This window comes from Suncus etruscus, chromosome 3 (genome assembly GCF_024139225.1).
Source record: "Suncus etruscus isolate mSunEtr1 chromosome 3, mSunEtr1.pri.cur, whole genome shotgun sequence".
NCBI lineage: Eukaryota > Metazoa > Chordata > Mammalia > Eulipotyphla > Soricidae > Suncus > Suncus etruscus.
This window is the reverse complement of record NC_064850.1, coordinates 43,135,981-43,150,085: the sequence shown is the minus strand read 5'-3', so window position 1 is coordinate 43,150,085 and position 14,105 is coordinate 43,135,981. Positions and strand designations below refer to the sequence as shown.

The window sequence follows — 14,105 nt, the reverse complement described above, 5'->3', positions numbered from 1 at the left end:
CCAAAAAAAAAAAAAAAAACAAGGGTCTGTGGAAGGCGAGGGGCTTTTGGCTGGAACTGATGCTGAGGCTTTGGACTTCAGTCTTGTCCACCGAATAAAGCTAATATTTCCACAAGCCTGACTGCGAGCTGTTTACCCGCCACTTCACTTCAGAATCGCCGGCTGAACAGGGTGGCAGACACGTCCTCCGAGCTGGAGGGGAAAGATCTCATCCTCCATCCCTCCATCAGTCAACCTCTTCAGGGGCTGACTTGCAACAACTGCCCAACCTGCCAGCCTTGAGGAGCTCTTGTTTGAATGCAGTGTGCAAGTCAGAAGGGGTTAAGGCATCCTAAGCAGGGGAAGCATCTTGAATTCAGGATTGGGGAGACCTTTGGCAGCTGTTTTTGGCTTGCGCACCCTGACAGTGTTCTAACATGTGTGGCCATCTGGTCCCCTAATGTAGGGCATCCGCTGTGAACCCTGGCTGTCAGGAGCAGGGACTCTGTCTGGTATGCAGAGTTTTGGAATTGGGACTGAGCCTTGTTCCACTAGCCCTTTTCTTTTCACCACTTTGTTATTTGTTAGAAACCTGAGTTGTTTCTCTTCTAAAGAGGGTGAGTCAAAAGACTCTTCCGCATTCCAGGCTCTAAATTGGGAGTTTATCTTACCAAGCATCCTTTCCGGGAATTCAGATGGTTTTCACTAGGAAGAAACAGAAACCAACTGCCCTCCCAACATGCTTTCAGTTTTAGGGTTTCTTTGAGTTAGAAGTTGGTTGAGTTCAAATTTACATACTTCTTAAACAAATATTTAACAAAGTGATAAATAGAAATAAACCACCCTTCCATTTGTTCACCTGGTGACTAGAGTTATTAAAAGGGGAATTTTTGTTGGGGAGAGAATCTGTTTAAAATGCTTTTGCGGGGCCGGAGAGATAGCATGGAGGTAAGGCGTTTGCCTTTCATGCAGAAGGTCATCGGTTCGAATCCCGGCGCCCCATATGGTCCCCTGTGCCTGCCAGGAGCAGTTTCTGAGCCTGGAGCCAGAAATAACCCCTGAGCACTGCCGGGTGTGACCCAAAATCCACAAAAAAAAAATAATAATAAATAATAAATAAAATAAAATGCTTTTGCTTTGTGTTAAGGAATGAGGAAATATTAGTGATAATATCTTAGACGCAAAATGATTTATAATAAAAATTCCTGTCACATCATTAATAGAACAAATAATTCTGCAATATTAATAAGCAAAATTGATATACCTTTAACTTAAATCTTAAAGATTTAAGTAAATCAAATTGAAGAGGACATTTCAAAAAATCACAGAAAGTAAAATAATTTTGAAGGCCAAAGGATCGTACAGCCAGTAAGGTGTTTGCCTTGTACATTGCCCACCTAGGTTTAATCCTTGAGCAATGTCACAGGCTGTGCCTCCTCCCCCAAAATAAGAATTTTGAGAATACTAGGGTCAGAGAAATAATAAAACAAAAGAGACACATTGTACACAGTTGATCTGGGTTATATCCCCAGTACTGCCTACATTCTCCCATGTGTCTCTAGAAGTGATCCCTGAGCACAGCTGGTGTTGTCCCAAAACAAAACAGAAAAAGAATTTTGAGAATACTGTGACAATAGCTTAAAACTTCTAGAAATATATAAACTGCCAAAACTGAATCATAAAAAATTGAAAGTCTGAACAAACCAACAACAGATATAAAGATTAGTCAGGAATCAAAAACATCTCACCCAGGCCCGAGAGATAGCATGGAGGTAAGGCATTTGCCTTGCATGCAGAAGGACAAAGGTTCAAATCCCGGCATACCATATGGTTCTTCGAGCCTGCCAGGAGCAATTTCTGAGCATAGAACCAGGAGTAACCCTTGAGTGCTGCCGGGTGTGACCCAAAAACCAAAAAAAAAAAATCTCACCGGGGTTGTAGCTGTAGCATAGAGCCTTGCACGCAGCCAACCCAGGCTTGACCCCCAGCATCCCTAAGCCTGCTAGGATTGATTTTTGAGCACAGACCCAGGAGTAACCTCTGAGTGGCCAAAACAAAACAAAATCTCAACAAAGGAAAGTTCAAAACTTCGTTGAAGTTTCTAATAAACTTTAACAAATTTGGCTATGGGCCGGAGAGATAGCATGGAGGTGGGGCGTTTGCCTTGTATGCAGAAGGACGGTGGTTTGAATTCCGACATCCCATAGGGTTCCCCGAGCCTGCCAGGAGCCATTTCAGAGTGTAGAGCCAGGAGTAACCCCTGATCGCTGCCGGGTGTGACCCAAAAACAAAAACAAAAAAAAAATTGACTGTGATACTTCACCCAAATATTAAAGACCTACTCACTCTGCCAACACTTAGTCAAAACTATCCTAAAATCCATACATAACTACAGAAAACCCCAGATAGCTAAAGATCTTGAGAAAGATCAAGTCTGGCAGCATTCCAGTTCTTTTTTTCAGTGGGGGGGCCACACCCGGTGACGCTCAGGGTTTACTCCTGGCTATGCACTCAGAAATTGCTCCTGGCTTGGGCCGGGAGAGATAGCACAGCAGCGTTTGCCTTGCAAGCAGCCGATCCAGGACCAAAGGTGGTTGGTTCGAATCCCGGTGTCCCATATGGTCCCCTGTACCTGCTAGGAGCTATTTCTGAGCAGACAGCCAGGAGTAACCCCTGAGCACCACCGGGTGTGGCCCAAAAACCAAAAAAAAAAAAAAAAGAAATCACTCCTGGCTTGGGGGACCATATGGGACACCAGGGGATCAAACCGTGGTCACCACTCCAGCCTTAATTTCCAATCATACTACAGGTTTTTTTTCTTCATGATTAAAGAAACAGAATGATGCTTTATTAACCCTCTACTGCAGCACAGATTGCTAGACTACACTCTTGCACCTGCGTAACTGAGCATAACCCATGCACAGTCCTGTGAGTTAGCAATCAGTCACTCTGCTGTTCAGTAGGAAATTGAGATTCATCATAGGTTTTTTGTTTTATTTCTGGACCACATTTGGTAGTGCTCTGGGATGACTCCTGGCAGGTTCTAAGGACTTTCTGGGGCTCCAAGGATACCATGTGCAGGCCAACACTATGTTCCTGAGGATACAGCTGGCCTGATGCCCAGGGCGCTTTGTGGTGTGAGGGGTCAAATCTGAGCCTCCTGTATGTCAAGTATTCATTTTGACTCTTTTTTTTTTTGTTTTTGTTTTTGGGTCATACCCGGTGGTGCTCAGGGGGGTTACTCCTGGCTGTCTGCTCAGAAATAGCTCCTGGCAGGCACTGGGGACCATATGGGACACCAGGATTCGAACCAACCACCTTTGGTCCTGGATCGGCTGCTTGCAAGGTAAACACCGCTGTGCTATCTCTCCGGGCCCTCATTTTGACTCTAATCTCCCCAATACCAAGGGCAAGTATTACAGTCAGTGGAGCTTAGGGACTTCTCCCTTCTTTGTGCTCAGAGATCACTCTTGGCAGTGCTGAGGGGACCAGTATACTCTGCTGGGGATCACACGGGATGACCAAATGCAAGGCAAAGCCTAAACACAACAAATCTGCCTCATAAGATTACTGTAAGGCTTAAACGAATTGATGGACCCAGGGTGCTTAGGTTAATCTGAGGTACAGAGTGTTGGAAGTTAGTTCCGGAACCCTTGCCTCATTGTTGTCTTCCTCCTCTGTCAACATCCAGCAGCAAGTGATGGATGGAGCAGGAATGCAGCCAAGCTCTGACACCCTCACAGAAACTATCAGGCTAAAGAGATAGCACAGAGGGTAGGGCATTTGCCTTACAACTAACACAGGTTTGATCCCTGGCATCCCATAAGGTCCCCTGAGCATTACAGTATGTAATCAAAAATAAAATCCAATTTTACTAACAGTGCTTGTAAAAGATAACTAAATAACCTTCCTATTCAGTGTGTAAAATGCTTCCATATCATTTCTGTTTCCAGCCCTTGAGCTTGGGAAGGAAGTTCTTTTTTAGCTACACCCGGTAGCGCTCAGGGGATACTCCTGGCTCTGCGCTCCGGGGGACCATATAGGATGCTGGGATTCGAACCACCTTCTGTCCTGGGTTGGCCACTTGCAAGCAAATGCCTTACTGCTGTGCTATCTCTCCGGCCCCCTAGGAGGAAGTTCTTGATGTTGCTAGTTTTAGGGATGAGGAAGCTGATTAAGAAATAGGAGGTTTGCGGGCCCGGAGAGATAGCACAGCCAGCGGCGTTTGCCTTGCAAGCAGCCGATCCAGGACCAAAGGTGGTTGGTTCGAATCCCGGTGTCCCATATAGTCCCCTGTGCCTGCCGGGAGCTATTTCTGAGCAGACAGCCAGGAGTAACCCCTGAGCAATGCTGGGTGTGGCCCAAAAACTAAAAAAAAAAAAAAAAAAAAAAAAGAAATAGGAGGTTTGGGCCAGTGAGGTGGCGCTAGAGGTAAGATTTCTGCCTTGCAATCGCTAGCCAAGGAAGGACTGCGGTTTGATCCCCCGGTGTCTCATATGGTCCCCCCAAGCCAGGGGCAATTTCTGAGCGCTTAGTCAGGAGTAACCCCTGAGCATCAAACAGGTGTGGCCCAAAAAGCAAAAAAAAAAAAAAAAAAAAAAGAAAGAAAGAAATAGGAGGTTCAAGTGCAGTTCAGTATCTGCACCAGGGCAGTATCAGTCCTTTCCCCGTACCCCTCCTTTTTCAAAGTGAAGACTAATAATTAATAGAGGCATACCTTGAAAGGTTTACAGTCAAACAAGGCTCAAAATAAGGGGACCAGCTATATACAGAGAAGCTGAAGATAAGGCCTTTCCCATGAACACTGCTCACCTGAGAACAGAGCAGCTGGCCAGTAGGGAAGCTATTTGTGCTGGGTGTGTTTGGGTGCCTGCAGAAGCCTGGCAACTAGACCCCACCCTGCAGTTAAAAAATGGTTTTTGTCAGAGGTCCTTGGCTTCCGGAACTTGGGTTTCTCAAAGGCTGTGGTAGTTGCTCTTTGCAGAAAGCATGAGTCCTTTCTATGTCCTGGGTTCCGACGGTGTTTCCATCAGCGGATACTCTGGGTCCCATTTAGAAGGGCTTCTCCAAGCTTCACTCCACAGACCATATGCCCTTTAGGCCTCACCAGTGACTTTGATCTTCTACTTTCCCCTTTTTAACATGGCTGCAAAGTTTTGCTTATATTTTTATGAACATAATTTTATCTCTGACCTTTACATAATACAGGTTTTGTTCCTTTCTCTCCCTCTCCAGTTTTGTCCCAACTCAGGACCTGTTCCAGCAGCCTCCCTAGCCAGCTGCATCCAGGCTTCTGGAAATGGCTGATAAATCCAACAGCAAGCAGGGGTGCATCTCCCCTTTGGAACTCTTCAATACCATAACCTCCCAGGGGGAGCTCGTGAAGTCCCTCAAAGCTGGAAATGCATCAGAGGTTCGTGATTTGCTCACACCCCCCTGAGCCAACATGTCTGAGATGGTGTCCCATAGGAGAAAACTCAGGACGGTGCTTACTCGGTAACAAAGGCTATTAGGCTGTAGTTGGACATTTATTTTCAACCTTCTCAGTAGTGCTGAAGCTTATGGTCTAAAAGCCAGTGACTAAAAAAAAAAAAAAAACAGAAACAAAACAAAACAAAAGGGCCCGGAGAGATAGCACAGCGGTGTTTGCCTTGCAAGCAGCCGATCCAGGACCAAAGGTGGTTGGTTCGAATCCCGGTGTCCCATATGGTCCCCCGTGCCTGCCAGGAGCTATTTCTGAGCAGAGAGCCAGGAGTAACCCCTGAGCACCGCCGGGTGTGGCCCAAAACAAACAAACAAACAAAAAAAAAAACAGAAACAAAATAAAAGCCAGTGACTTCCAAAAACATTGAAATCCCTCACCCCACTCTCCCCATCTCCTACTCCCACAGACAAATCTGTCTATTCCTGGGGCCTGAGAGACAACAGAGTAGTTAGGGAACTTGCCTTGCATGCCAGGTCTGTCCTGGCTCAGCCATTTGCAAGGCAAACACCCTACCATTGTGCTATCTCTCCGGCCCCTAAAGATACCGTTTTTATAAGAAACATGGAGATCACATGTAGACAGGTCACTAAATTTTCACAGATTGACCGAACCAGCAGCCATATAGAGCAACATCTTAGTATCCAGAAACTGTCCTCAAATCTCTTAGTCCTTCCTCTATCTCTGCCCACCCAAGGGAAGCCTTGCCTAATTCCTCCACCTGGAAAGTTCTGCCTGAGTTGGAACTTTACATAATCAGGTCTTCTGTACTAGCTATTTCTAGAACATGAACTTTTAGAATTATTTTTCTTGTTTTGGGGTCACACCCAGTGGGTGGTGCTCAGGGGTTACTCCTGGTTCTGCACTCAGGAATTAATCCTGATGGGCTCTGGGAACTGGCCATATGGGGTGTCGGGTTAAACTTGGATCTGTTGCATCCAAGGCAAGTGTCCTACCAAGATAACATAAATATCCTGTGCTATCTCATTGGCCCTTGAACCTTTAATTTTTATTTTACTCTGCCCTGGCCTAATAATGCTAAATTGAGAATAAGAATAAGAAAAAGGCCTGCCGTGCCCCTTACCTGTTTAATCTCATTTCCAACTGCATAGTCCTCAATTAGACACTGATAACATCTGGACCTTCGAAAAGCCTCCTAGTTTGAGTCAGACCTGATAGACCCTGAAATGTTGCTGAAAAGGTAGTTTTTCCTGTAGTTTTTCTACAGCTCATGCTTGCCAAACTTCATTTTTTTATTTTTGGGGTCACACCCAGCAGTACTCAGGGGTTACTCCTGGCTCTATCCTCAAAAATCACTCATGGCAGGCTCGGGGAACCATATGGGATGCCGGGATTCGAACCAACGTCCTTCTGCATGCAAGGCAAATGTCTTATCTCCATGCTATCTCTCAGGCCCCACCAAACTTCATTTTATTGCAAGCACCAAGCATAGGCACTTTAGAAAGGAGACTGATGAGTAAATCCTCTCACCTATCCATGTGTCTGTCTCTCTTGTAAGATGTACCCATAGGAGTATTTTCTTTTAATATATATATATATATATATATTTTTTTTTTTTTTTTTTTTTTTTTGGTTTTTGGGTCACACCTGGCAGTGCTCAGGGGTTATTCCTGGCTCCAGGCTCAGAAATTGCTCCTGGCAGGCACAGGGGCGCCGGGATTCGAACCGATGACCTCCTGCATGAAAGGCAAACGCCTTACCTCCATGCTATCTCTCCGGCCCCTTTTTTTTTTTTTTAATATATTTTTTATTTAAGTAACATGATTATAGTTGGGTTACAGTCACAAACAGAACACCCCCCCCTTCACCAGTGTAACATTCCCCCCTTTCAGTGCCCCCCTCCCCCTTCCCATCCCCTGCTTGTATTTGAAACAGGCAATCTACTACAGTTATTTGTGTTTTTTTTTGTTTGTTTGTTTTTGTTTTGTTTTTGGGCCACACCCGGTGGTGCTCAGGGGTTACTCCTGGCTGTCTGCTCAGAAATAGCTCCTGGCAGGCACAGGGGACCATATGGGACACCGGGATTCGAACCAACCACCTTAGGTCCTGGATCGGCTGCTTGCAAGGTAAACACCGCTGCGCTATCTCTCCGGGCCCAGTTATTCTTAAAGGATAAGAGTTAAAAAAAAAAGAAAAGAAAAGGTGTGACAGTGGCAATTGCTGCTGTTTGCAAAGGCTCAGAAAAATATGAGGAAAACAGAAAAAAATCCTTGGCCTGATTATAAGAAGGCCTCACCCCCGAAGTTTATTGGCATAAGACCAACTCTGGGGTCCAGGCATTCCAGTCCCATAGGAGTGTGTGTTGTTTGTTTGTTTTGGTCACGCTCATTGGCCTTCAAGGGTTACTCTTGGCTCTGTACTCAGAAATTGCTCCTGGCATAGTTGGGGACCATATGGGATGCCAGTGATCAGGGTGAACCCAGAACCCAGGTGCTCCTGCCCCCTCCCATAGTAGTATTCTATAGCTGACTCTTTTTTTTGTTTGTTTATTAGTTTTCAGGCCACACCCAGTAGTTCTCGGGTTACTTCTGGTTCTGTGCTCAGAAATTACTCCTAGCAGTGCCCAGGAGACCATTTGGGATGCTGGAGATCGAACCCAGGTTGGATGTATGCAAGGCAAACGCCCTACCTGCTGTGCTATCACTCTGGCCCCTATAACTGACTGACTCACTTTTTTTTTTTTTATTTATTTATTTTTTTTTGGTTTTTGGTTTTTAGGCCACACCCGGCGGTGCTCAGGGGTTACTCCTGGCTATCTGCTCAGGAATAGCTCCTGGCAGGCACGGGGGACCATATGGGACTCTGGGAGTTGCTGGGATTTGAACCAACCACCTTTGGTCCTGGGATGGCTGCCTGTAAGGCAAATGCCCCTGTACTATCTCTCTGGCCCCTGACTCATTTTTTTTTTCTTTTTTTTCTTTCTTTTTTTTTTTTTTTTGGTTTTGGGCCACACCCAGTGACACTCAGGGATTACTCTTGGCTATGTGCTCAGAAATCGCTCCTAGCTTGGGGAACCATATGGGACTCCGGGGGATCAAACCGGGTCTGTCCTAGGCTAGCATGGGCAAGGCAGATGCCTTACCACTGGCACCACCCCTCCTGCCCTGACTCACTATTTTTTGTTTGTTTGTTTTGGGGCTACACCCAGTAGTGCTCAGGGCTTACTCCTGGCTCTGCACTCAGAAGTCACTCCTGGTTAGGCTCAGGGACCAAATGGGATGCCAGGGGTTGATCCCAGGTCCGTCCTGGATCACCAGCATGCAAGGCCCTACCGCTATCGCTCCGGCCCCAACAGACTGATTTTAAATGAAGTCCATATGGTTTCTGCATTTCAAATATAAGTCTGTTCTGTACTTCAGAACCAACCCTAGTAATAGATTGAGGTTCTGTTCCTAATGGAGCAATTCTTTGAATAATGGTTGGGGTGCTGTGTGTCCCCCACTGGGAAGCCCTGTTTATGTCACGTTATGTACAAATCATAAACAAAAATGTTTGTATTTTTTGTTGTATTTCCTTGGCAAGCAAATTGGACTACATATCTTCTTTGTTTTTGATCTAATCCAGCAAGACCATTACTGTTATAGAGCTGTAGGGCATGACTAATCTCGTTAATTAGGCCTTTTCTTTTTGTTTGTTTATTTCTGGTTTGGGGCCACACCCAGTGGTACTCGGGTTACTCCTGGCTCTGCACTCAGAAATCTCCCCTTGCAGACTCGGGATCATATGGGATGTGGAAATCAAACTCAGGTCTGTCCTTGGTCGGCCTGATGCAAGGCAAACGCCCTACCGTTGTGCTATCTCTCCAGATCCAGACCTGTTTTTTTGAACATCAAAGCCAGGCTTTTCCCAAGGAAGCCAGTGTGGGGGTGCCAGGAAGAAGTCTTTTATAGATTCAAGTGCCCATTTCACATTTGTTTGTCATCTGCTTATTTCAAAACAAACATGCCAGCATGCATAAGGTTCTAGGATTCCACAGGATAACTATTTCCCAGTGACTGCCATTTAATTGATCTGTTTTCATGACATTCATTTTTAGCTGTTACTATCCTTGGTGGCATTTAAGTTTCCATAAATATTCATCTCAACCTGTGTAGCCTGTGAAAACAAGTTCCCCTGTGGAACACAGTTCATTCACTGGAGCAAGCTTTTCACACATCTAGGCTGGTATCAGTGGTATTTGAGAAGTCATTAGCATTTTAACTACCATGTGACAGTGGACATCATGTCCCCTTAGAGTACCAGCGGTGGTTGGGGAGTAATGTCCACAGCACTAAAATAGAGGAAGAAAACACATCCAAGTCCATCCCAGTGTTCTGAAGGCAGCTAACTTCAGCTCTCTGAGAATAGACTCAATACCTGAGCAGGAAGCTCAACAATGGATCAATTACCTTGTACATGTAAGGTTCAGTGTTCAATTTCAGGCTCTGCCCCAACCCCCCAAAAAAGCCTAAATTCTTTAGCAGGAAGCGGTCAGTGACAGTGGTTCAGCCTCCTGAGGTTGCTTAAACTGGACCTTATATTAAAACTTTAGAGTGAGGTCTACCACAGTGGCATTTAGCAAACTCTGTTTACTTTTTATATGTTTGACCCTTGCCTTTATTTCCTTTGTGCAGCATGAAATTGACTCTGCAGTAAAAATCCTGTTATCGTTAAAAATGAGCTACAAAGCCGCCATGGGGAAGGAGTACAAAGCCAACTGTCCTCCAGAGAAAAGTGAATCTGGGGGCGATTGTGGCCCTAATTCCGGGGAGGAGGATTTCGTGGACCCATGGACAGTACAGACTAGCAGTGCAAAAGGTGTTGACTACGACAAGCTCATTGGTATGTCTTGCAAACATCTCAACGTCAGAAGCGATTCCATTGCTTTAATTCTAGTTAGGTTATTAAGTTTTAACTAATCAAAAACCAGTGAAATTTCATTGCCAAGAAAAACATTATTCAGTGTTTGGTAGCATTGTTATATTTCCAAAGGATCAATATGATAAACCATCTAAAACTTATTTCTAAATAATGGTGAGAGGGGCCAGAGAGGTGGCGCTAGAGGTAAAACGTCTGCCTTGCGAGCGCTAGCCTAGGAAACACCATGTTTCAATCCCCCAGCATCCCATAAGATCCCCCTCCAAGCCAGGAGCGATTTCTGAGCACACAGCCAGGAGTAACCCCTGAGCATCAACAGGTGTGGCCCAAAAACAAACAAACACACAATAAATAATGGTAATAGTAGAAACTTCCTAGAAGTATTTTCTCTGGTTTGGGCTATTAAGAGTTTGGGGAAGTCTTTTAAAATCCTCCTCCCTGCATTGGCTTCCTGTCCTTCACCTAGTGGTCCTGAAGGTCACCTGGTGATGCTGATTGGGAGGTGAAAGCTGAAGTCAGCTTTTCTTTTCTTGTATTGTTTTTGGTCACACCTAGGGGAGCAAATGGTATACCAGGGATTGAACCTGGACTGGAGGCATGCAAGGCAAGCACCCTACCCACTGTACTGTTTCTGACCCTGGCAGGTAGCATTTCCAGGCCTTTGTTTTGTTCTTTTTCGGGGCTATATTTGGCAGTACTTTGGATCACTCCTATAAAAGATCAGGGCACCATGTGTGATGCTGGGTATCAAACCCTGGGTTGGCCGCATGCAAGGCAAGTGCCCTCCCCTCTATTGTCGCCCAGCTCTTTCTTTTTTTTTCTTGGTTTTTGGGCCACACCCGGCAATGCTCAGGAGTTACTCCTGGCTATCTGCTCAGAAATAGCTCCTGGCAGGCACAGGGGACCATATGGGACACCGGGATTTGAACCAAGCACCTTAGGTCCCAGATTGGCTGCTTGCAAGGCAAACACCGCTGTGCTATCTCTCCGGCCCCGCCCAGCTCTTTCTTTAGGGAATTGCTACTCAGGAAATTCCTTACTCGAATAACCATTGACAATGGCCAGAGAAACAGAATTGAAATATTATTATCAAAGCCAAATCCATTTTCTGTGGTTTATGGGTAGATGGTGAGGAGAAGTCTCAAGACAGACATTAATTCAGTTCAATAATTAAGAAATATTAGGAGGGGGGGGCGGGCGGTGGCGCTAGAGGTAAGGTGCCTGCCTTGCCTGCGCTAGCGTTGGACGGACCAGGGTTCGATCCCCTGGCGTCCCATATGGTCCCCGAAGCCAGGAGCAGCTTCTGAGCTCATAGCCAGGAGTAACCCCTGAGCGTTACCGGGTGTGGCCCAAAAACCAAAAAAAAAAAAAAGAAATATTAGGGGCCAGAGCAATAGCACAGTGGGTAGGGTTCTACCTTGTATGCAGCCACCCCAAGTATGATCCCTGGTATATACCATATGGTCCCCCAAGCAATGCCAGGAGGATCTGTGAGCACAGCTGGATGTGGCAAAAAAAAAAAAAAAATATATATATATATATATATACAAATTATGATTATTAGGGCCAAAGTGATAGAACAGCAGATAGGGCATTTGCTTTGTATGTGTTTGACCCAGGTTTGATATCCAGCATCTCAGAGGGTCTGTTGAGCACCATCAGGAATAACCCCTGTGGGGCTGGAGAGATAGCACAGCAGTAAGGCGTTTGCCTTAAGCGTAAAAAGGACAGTGGTTCGAATCCCAGCGTCCCATAGGGTCCCCCAAGCCTGCCAGGAGCAATTTCTGTTTTTGTTTTTTGTTTTTGTTTGTTTGTTTGTTTTTGTTTTTGTTTTGTTTTGTTTTGGGCCACACCCAGCGGTGCTCAGGGGATACTCCTGGCTGTCTGCTCAGAAATAGCTCCTGGCAGGCACGGGGAACCATATGGGACATGGGGATTCGAACCAACCACCTTTGGTCCTGGATCAGCTGCTTGCAAGGCAAACAGCGCTGTGCTATCTCTCCGGGCCCCTCAATTTCTGAATATAGAGCCACGAGTAACCCCTGAGTGCTGCCGGGTGTAACCCAAAAATAAAAAAATAAAAAAAATAAAAAAAAGGGGGCCGGGAAGGTGGCGCTGGAGATAAGGTGTCTGCCTTGTAAGCGCTACAAAGGAACGGACCACGGTTCGATCCCCCGGCATCCCATATGGTCCCCCCAAGCCAGGGGCAATTTCTGAGCACATAGCCAGGAGTAACCCCTGAGCGTCAAACGGGTGTGGCCCAAAAACCAAAAAAATAAAAAAATAAAAAAAAAAAAAAAAGAGGAATAACCCCTGAGCCTTATTGGGTGTGGGCTAAAAACAAAAAAAATTATGATTGCCGGGCCCGGAGAGATAGCACAGCGGCGTTTGCCTTGCAAGCAGCCGATCCAGGACCAAAGGTGTTTGGTTCGAATCCCAGTGTCCCATATGGTCCCCCGTGCCTGCCAGGAACTATTTCTGAGCAGACAGCCAGGAGTAACTCCTGAGTAATGCCGGGTGTGGCCCCCCCCAAAAAAAAATATGATTGCCATTGTACATAACTGTGTCTTAAGCAATGTGTGTGTTTATCCAGAGTTCCTGGCTAGACTGCATTCTGAATGTTTCTCATCAAAATTTAGTGCCAGACAAAAAGGTTTTATTCCTTTTTTGTCTTTGTTGTTGTTTTGGGGGGCCACACCCAGCAACGCTCAGGAGTTACTCTTGTCTCTGCTCTCAAAAATCGCTCCTGGCAGCCTGGGGGACCATGGGGGATAGTGGGAATCAAACCCAAGTCTGTCCAGGGTCGGCCATGTGCAAGGCAAACATCCTAGCTCTGTGCTGTCTCTTCGACCCAAAAGAGATTTTATTCTATAATTTATTTTCTGTTTTGCTGGATGTGACCTCAGCTCTCACTGTTACTATGAAAGACACTGACTCTGTGTTGGGGAAAAGACCGGGGGCAGAAGACCTGCAGAGATCTGGTTTGCTAGTTTTCCCACTTGTTTCAGCAGTTTTCCTGATCACTAAATCTTCCACCACCTTGACTCATGGATCTTGTTTCCAATCTTTTACTAGTTCGGTTCGGAAGCAATAAAATTGATAAGGAGTTGATCAACCGGATAGAGAGAGCCACTGGCCAGAGGCCACACCGCTTCCTGCGCAGAGGCATCTTCTTCTCACACAGGTCAGCTCACCACTTGCATCCTATCCCCTTCCTTGACTTCAGAGCCATCTATCTGGACTTGCCACTATGAGGAAGTCCAAGTCTATTAGACCATCATCCTCCTCTTAGTTTGTTCTAATGGAAACTGTCCATCTCACAAGGTGGACATCAAGTTCAAAGCAGGTGAGATTCAGGGCCAGAGAGATAACACAGTAGGAAGGGCATTTGCCTTGCACATGGCTAACCAGGGTTCAATCTTCAGCATTCCATATAGTCCCCCAAACCTGTCAGGAATAAACCCTGAGCTGCCTGGTGTGGGAAAAAAAAAAAAAAAAACACAAGATACATGCCAGATCACAGGCTGTAAATTCTAAAATGTCACAAATAAAGAGATAAATTATGTTCAGCTTCAACATTTTCCATGAGGTAAACAATAGACTTCCTGAAATTTTTTTCCCATCCCCTGACTTCCTGAATTTTTATATCCTCTTCCTCTTTATTGTACTGGCCTCATTATGTCCCAGTACCAAAAGAGAAACTAAAGAGACTAATGGAACAAACTCTCCCTACCTGAGATATAAGGTCCAGGCAGATGACATCAGA

The 14,105-nt window shown here is 45.6% G+C and overlaps 2 protein-coding genes across 3 annotated transcripts in view; one reads left to right on the top strand and one right to left on the bottom strand.

Moving 5' to 3' along the window:
* EML1 (EMAP like 1) overlaps positions 1-14,105 on the bottom strand; it is a 669,910-nt gene that overhangs the window by 301,130 nt on the left and 354,675 nt on the right. The window lies entirely within an intron of this gene.
* Positions 1-14,105, top strand: part of WARS1 (tryptophanyl-tRNA synthetase 1) — a 37,225-nt gene that overhangs the window by 6,838 nt on the left and 16,282 nt on the right. For both annotated transcript variants that reach the window (XM_049769842.1, XM_049769843.1), the window contains exons 2-4: positions 5,215-5,392; positions 10,096-10,303; positions 13,415-13,523. In XM_049769842.1, the coding sequence (XP_049625799.1) occupies positions 5,279-5,392; positions 10,096-10,303; positions 13,415-13,523 (431 nt within the window). In that variant the 5' untranslated portion in view covers positions 5,215-5,278. The remainder of the gene's footprint in view (positions 1-5,214; positions 5,393-10,095; positions 10,304-13,414; positions 13,524-14,105) is intronic.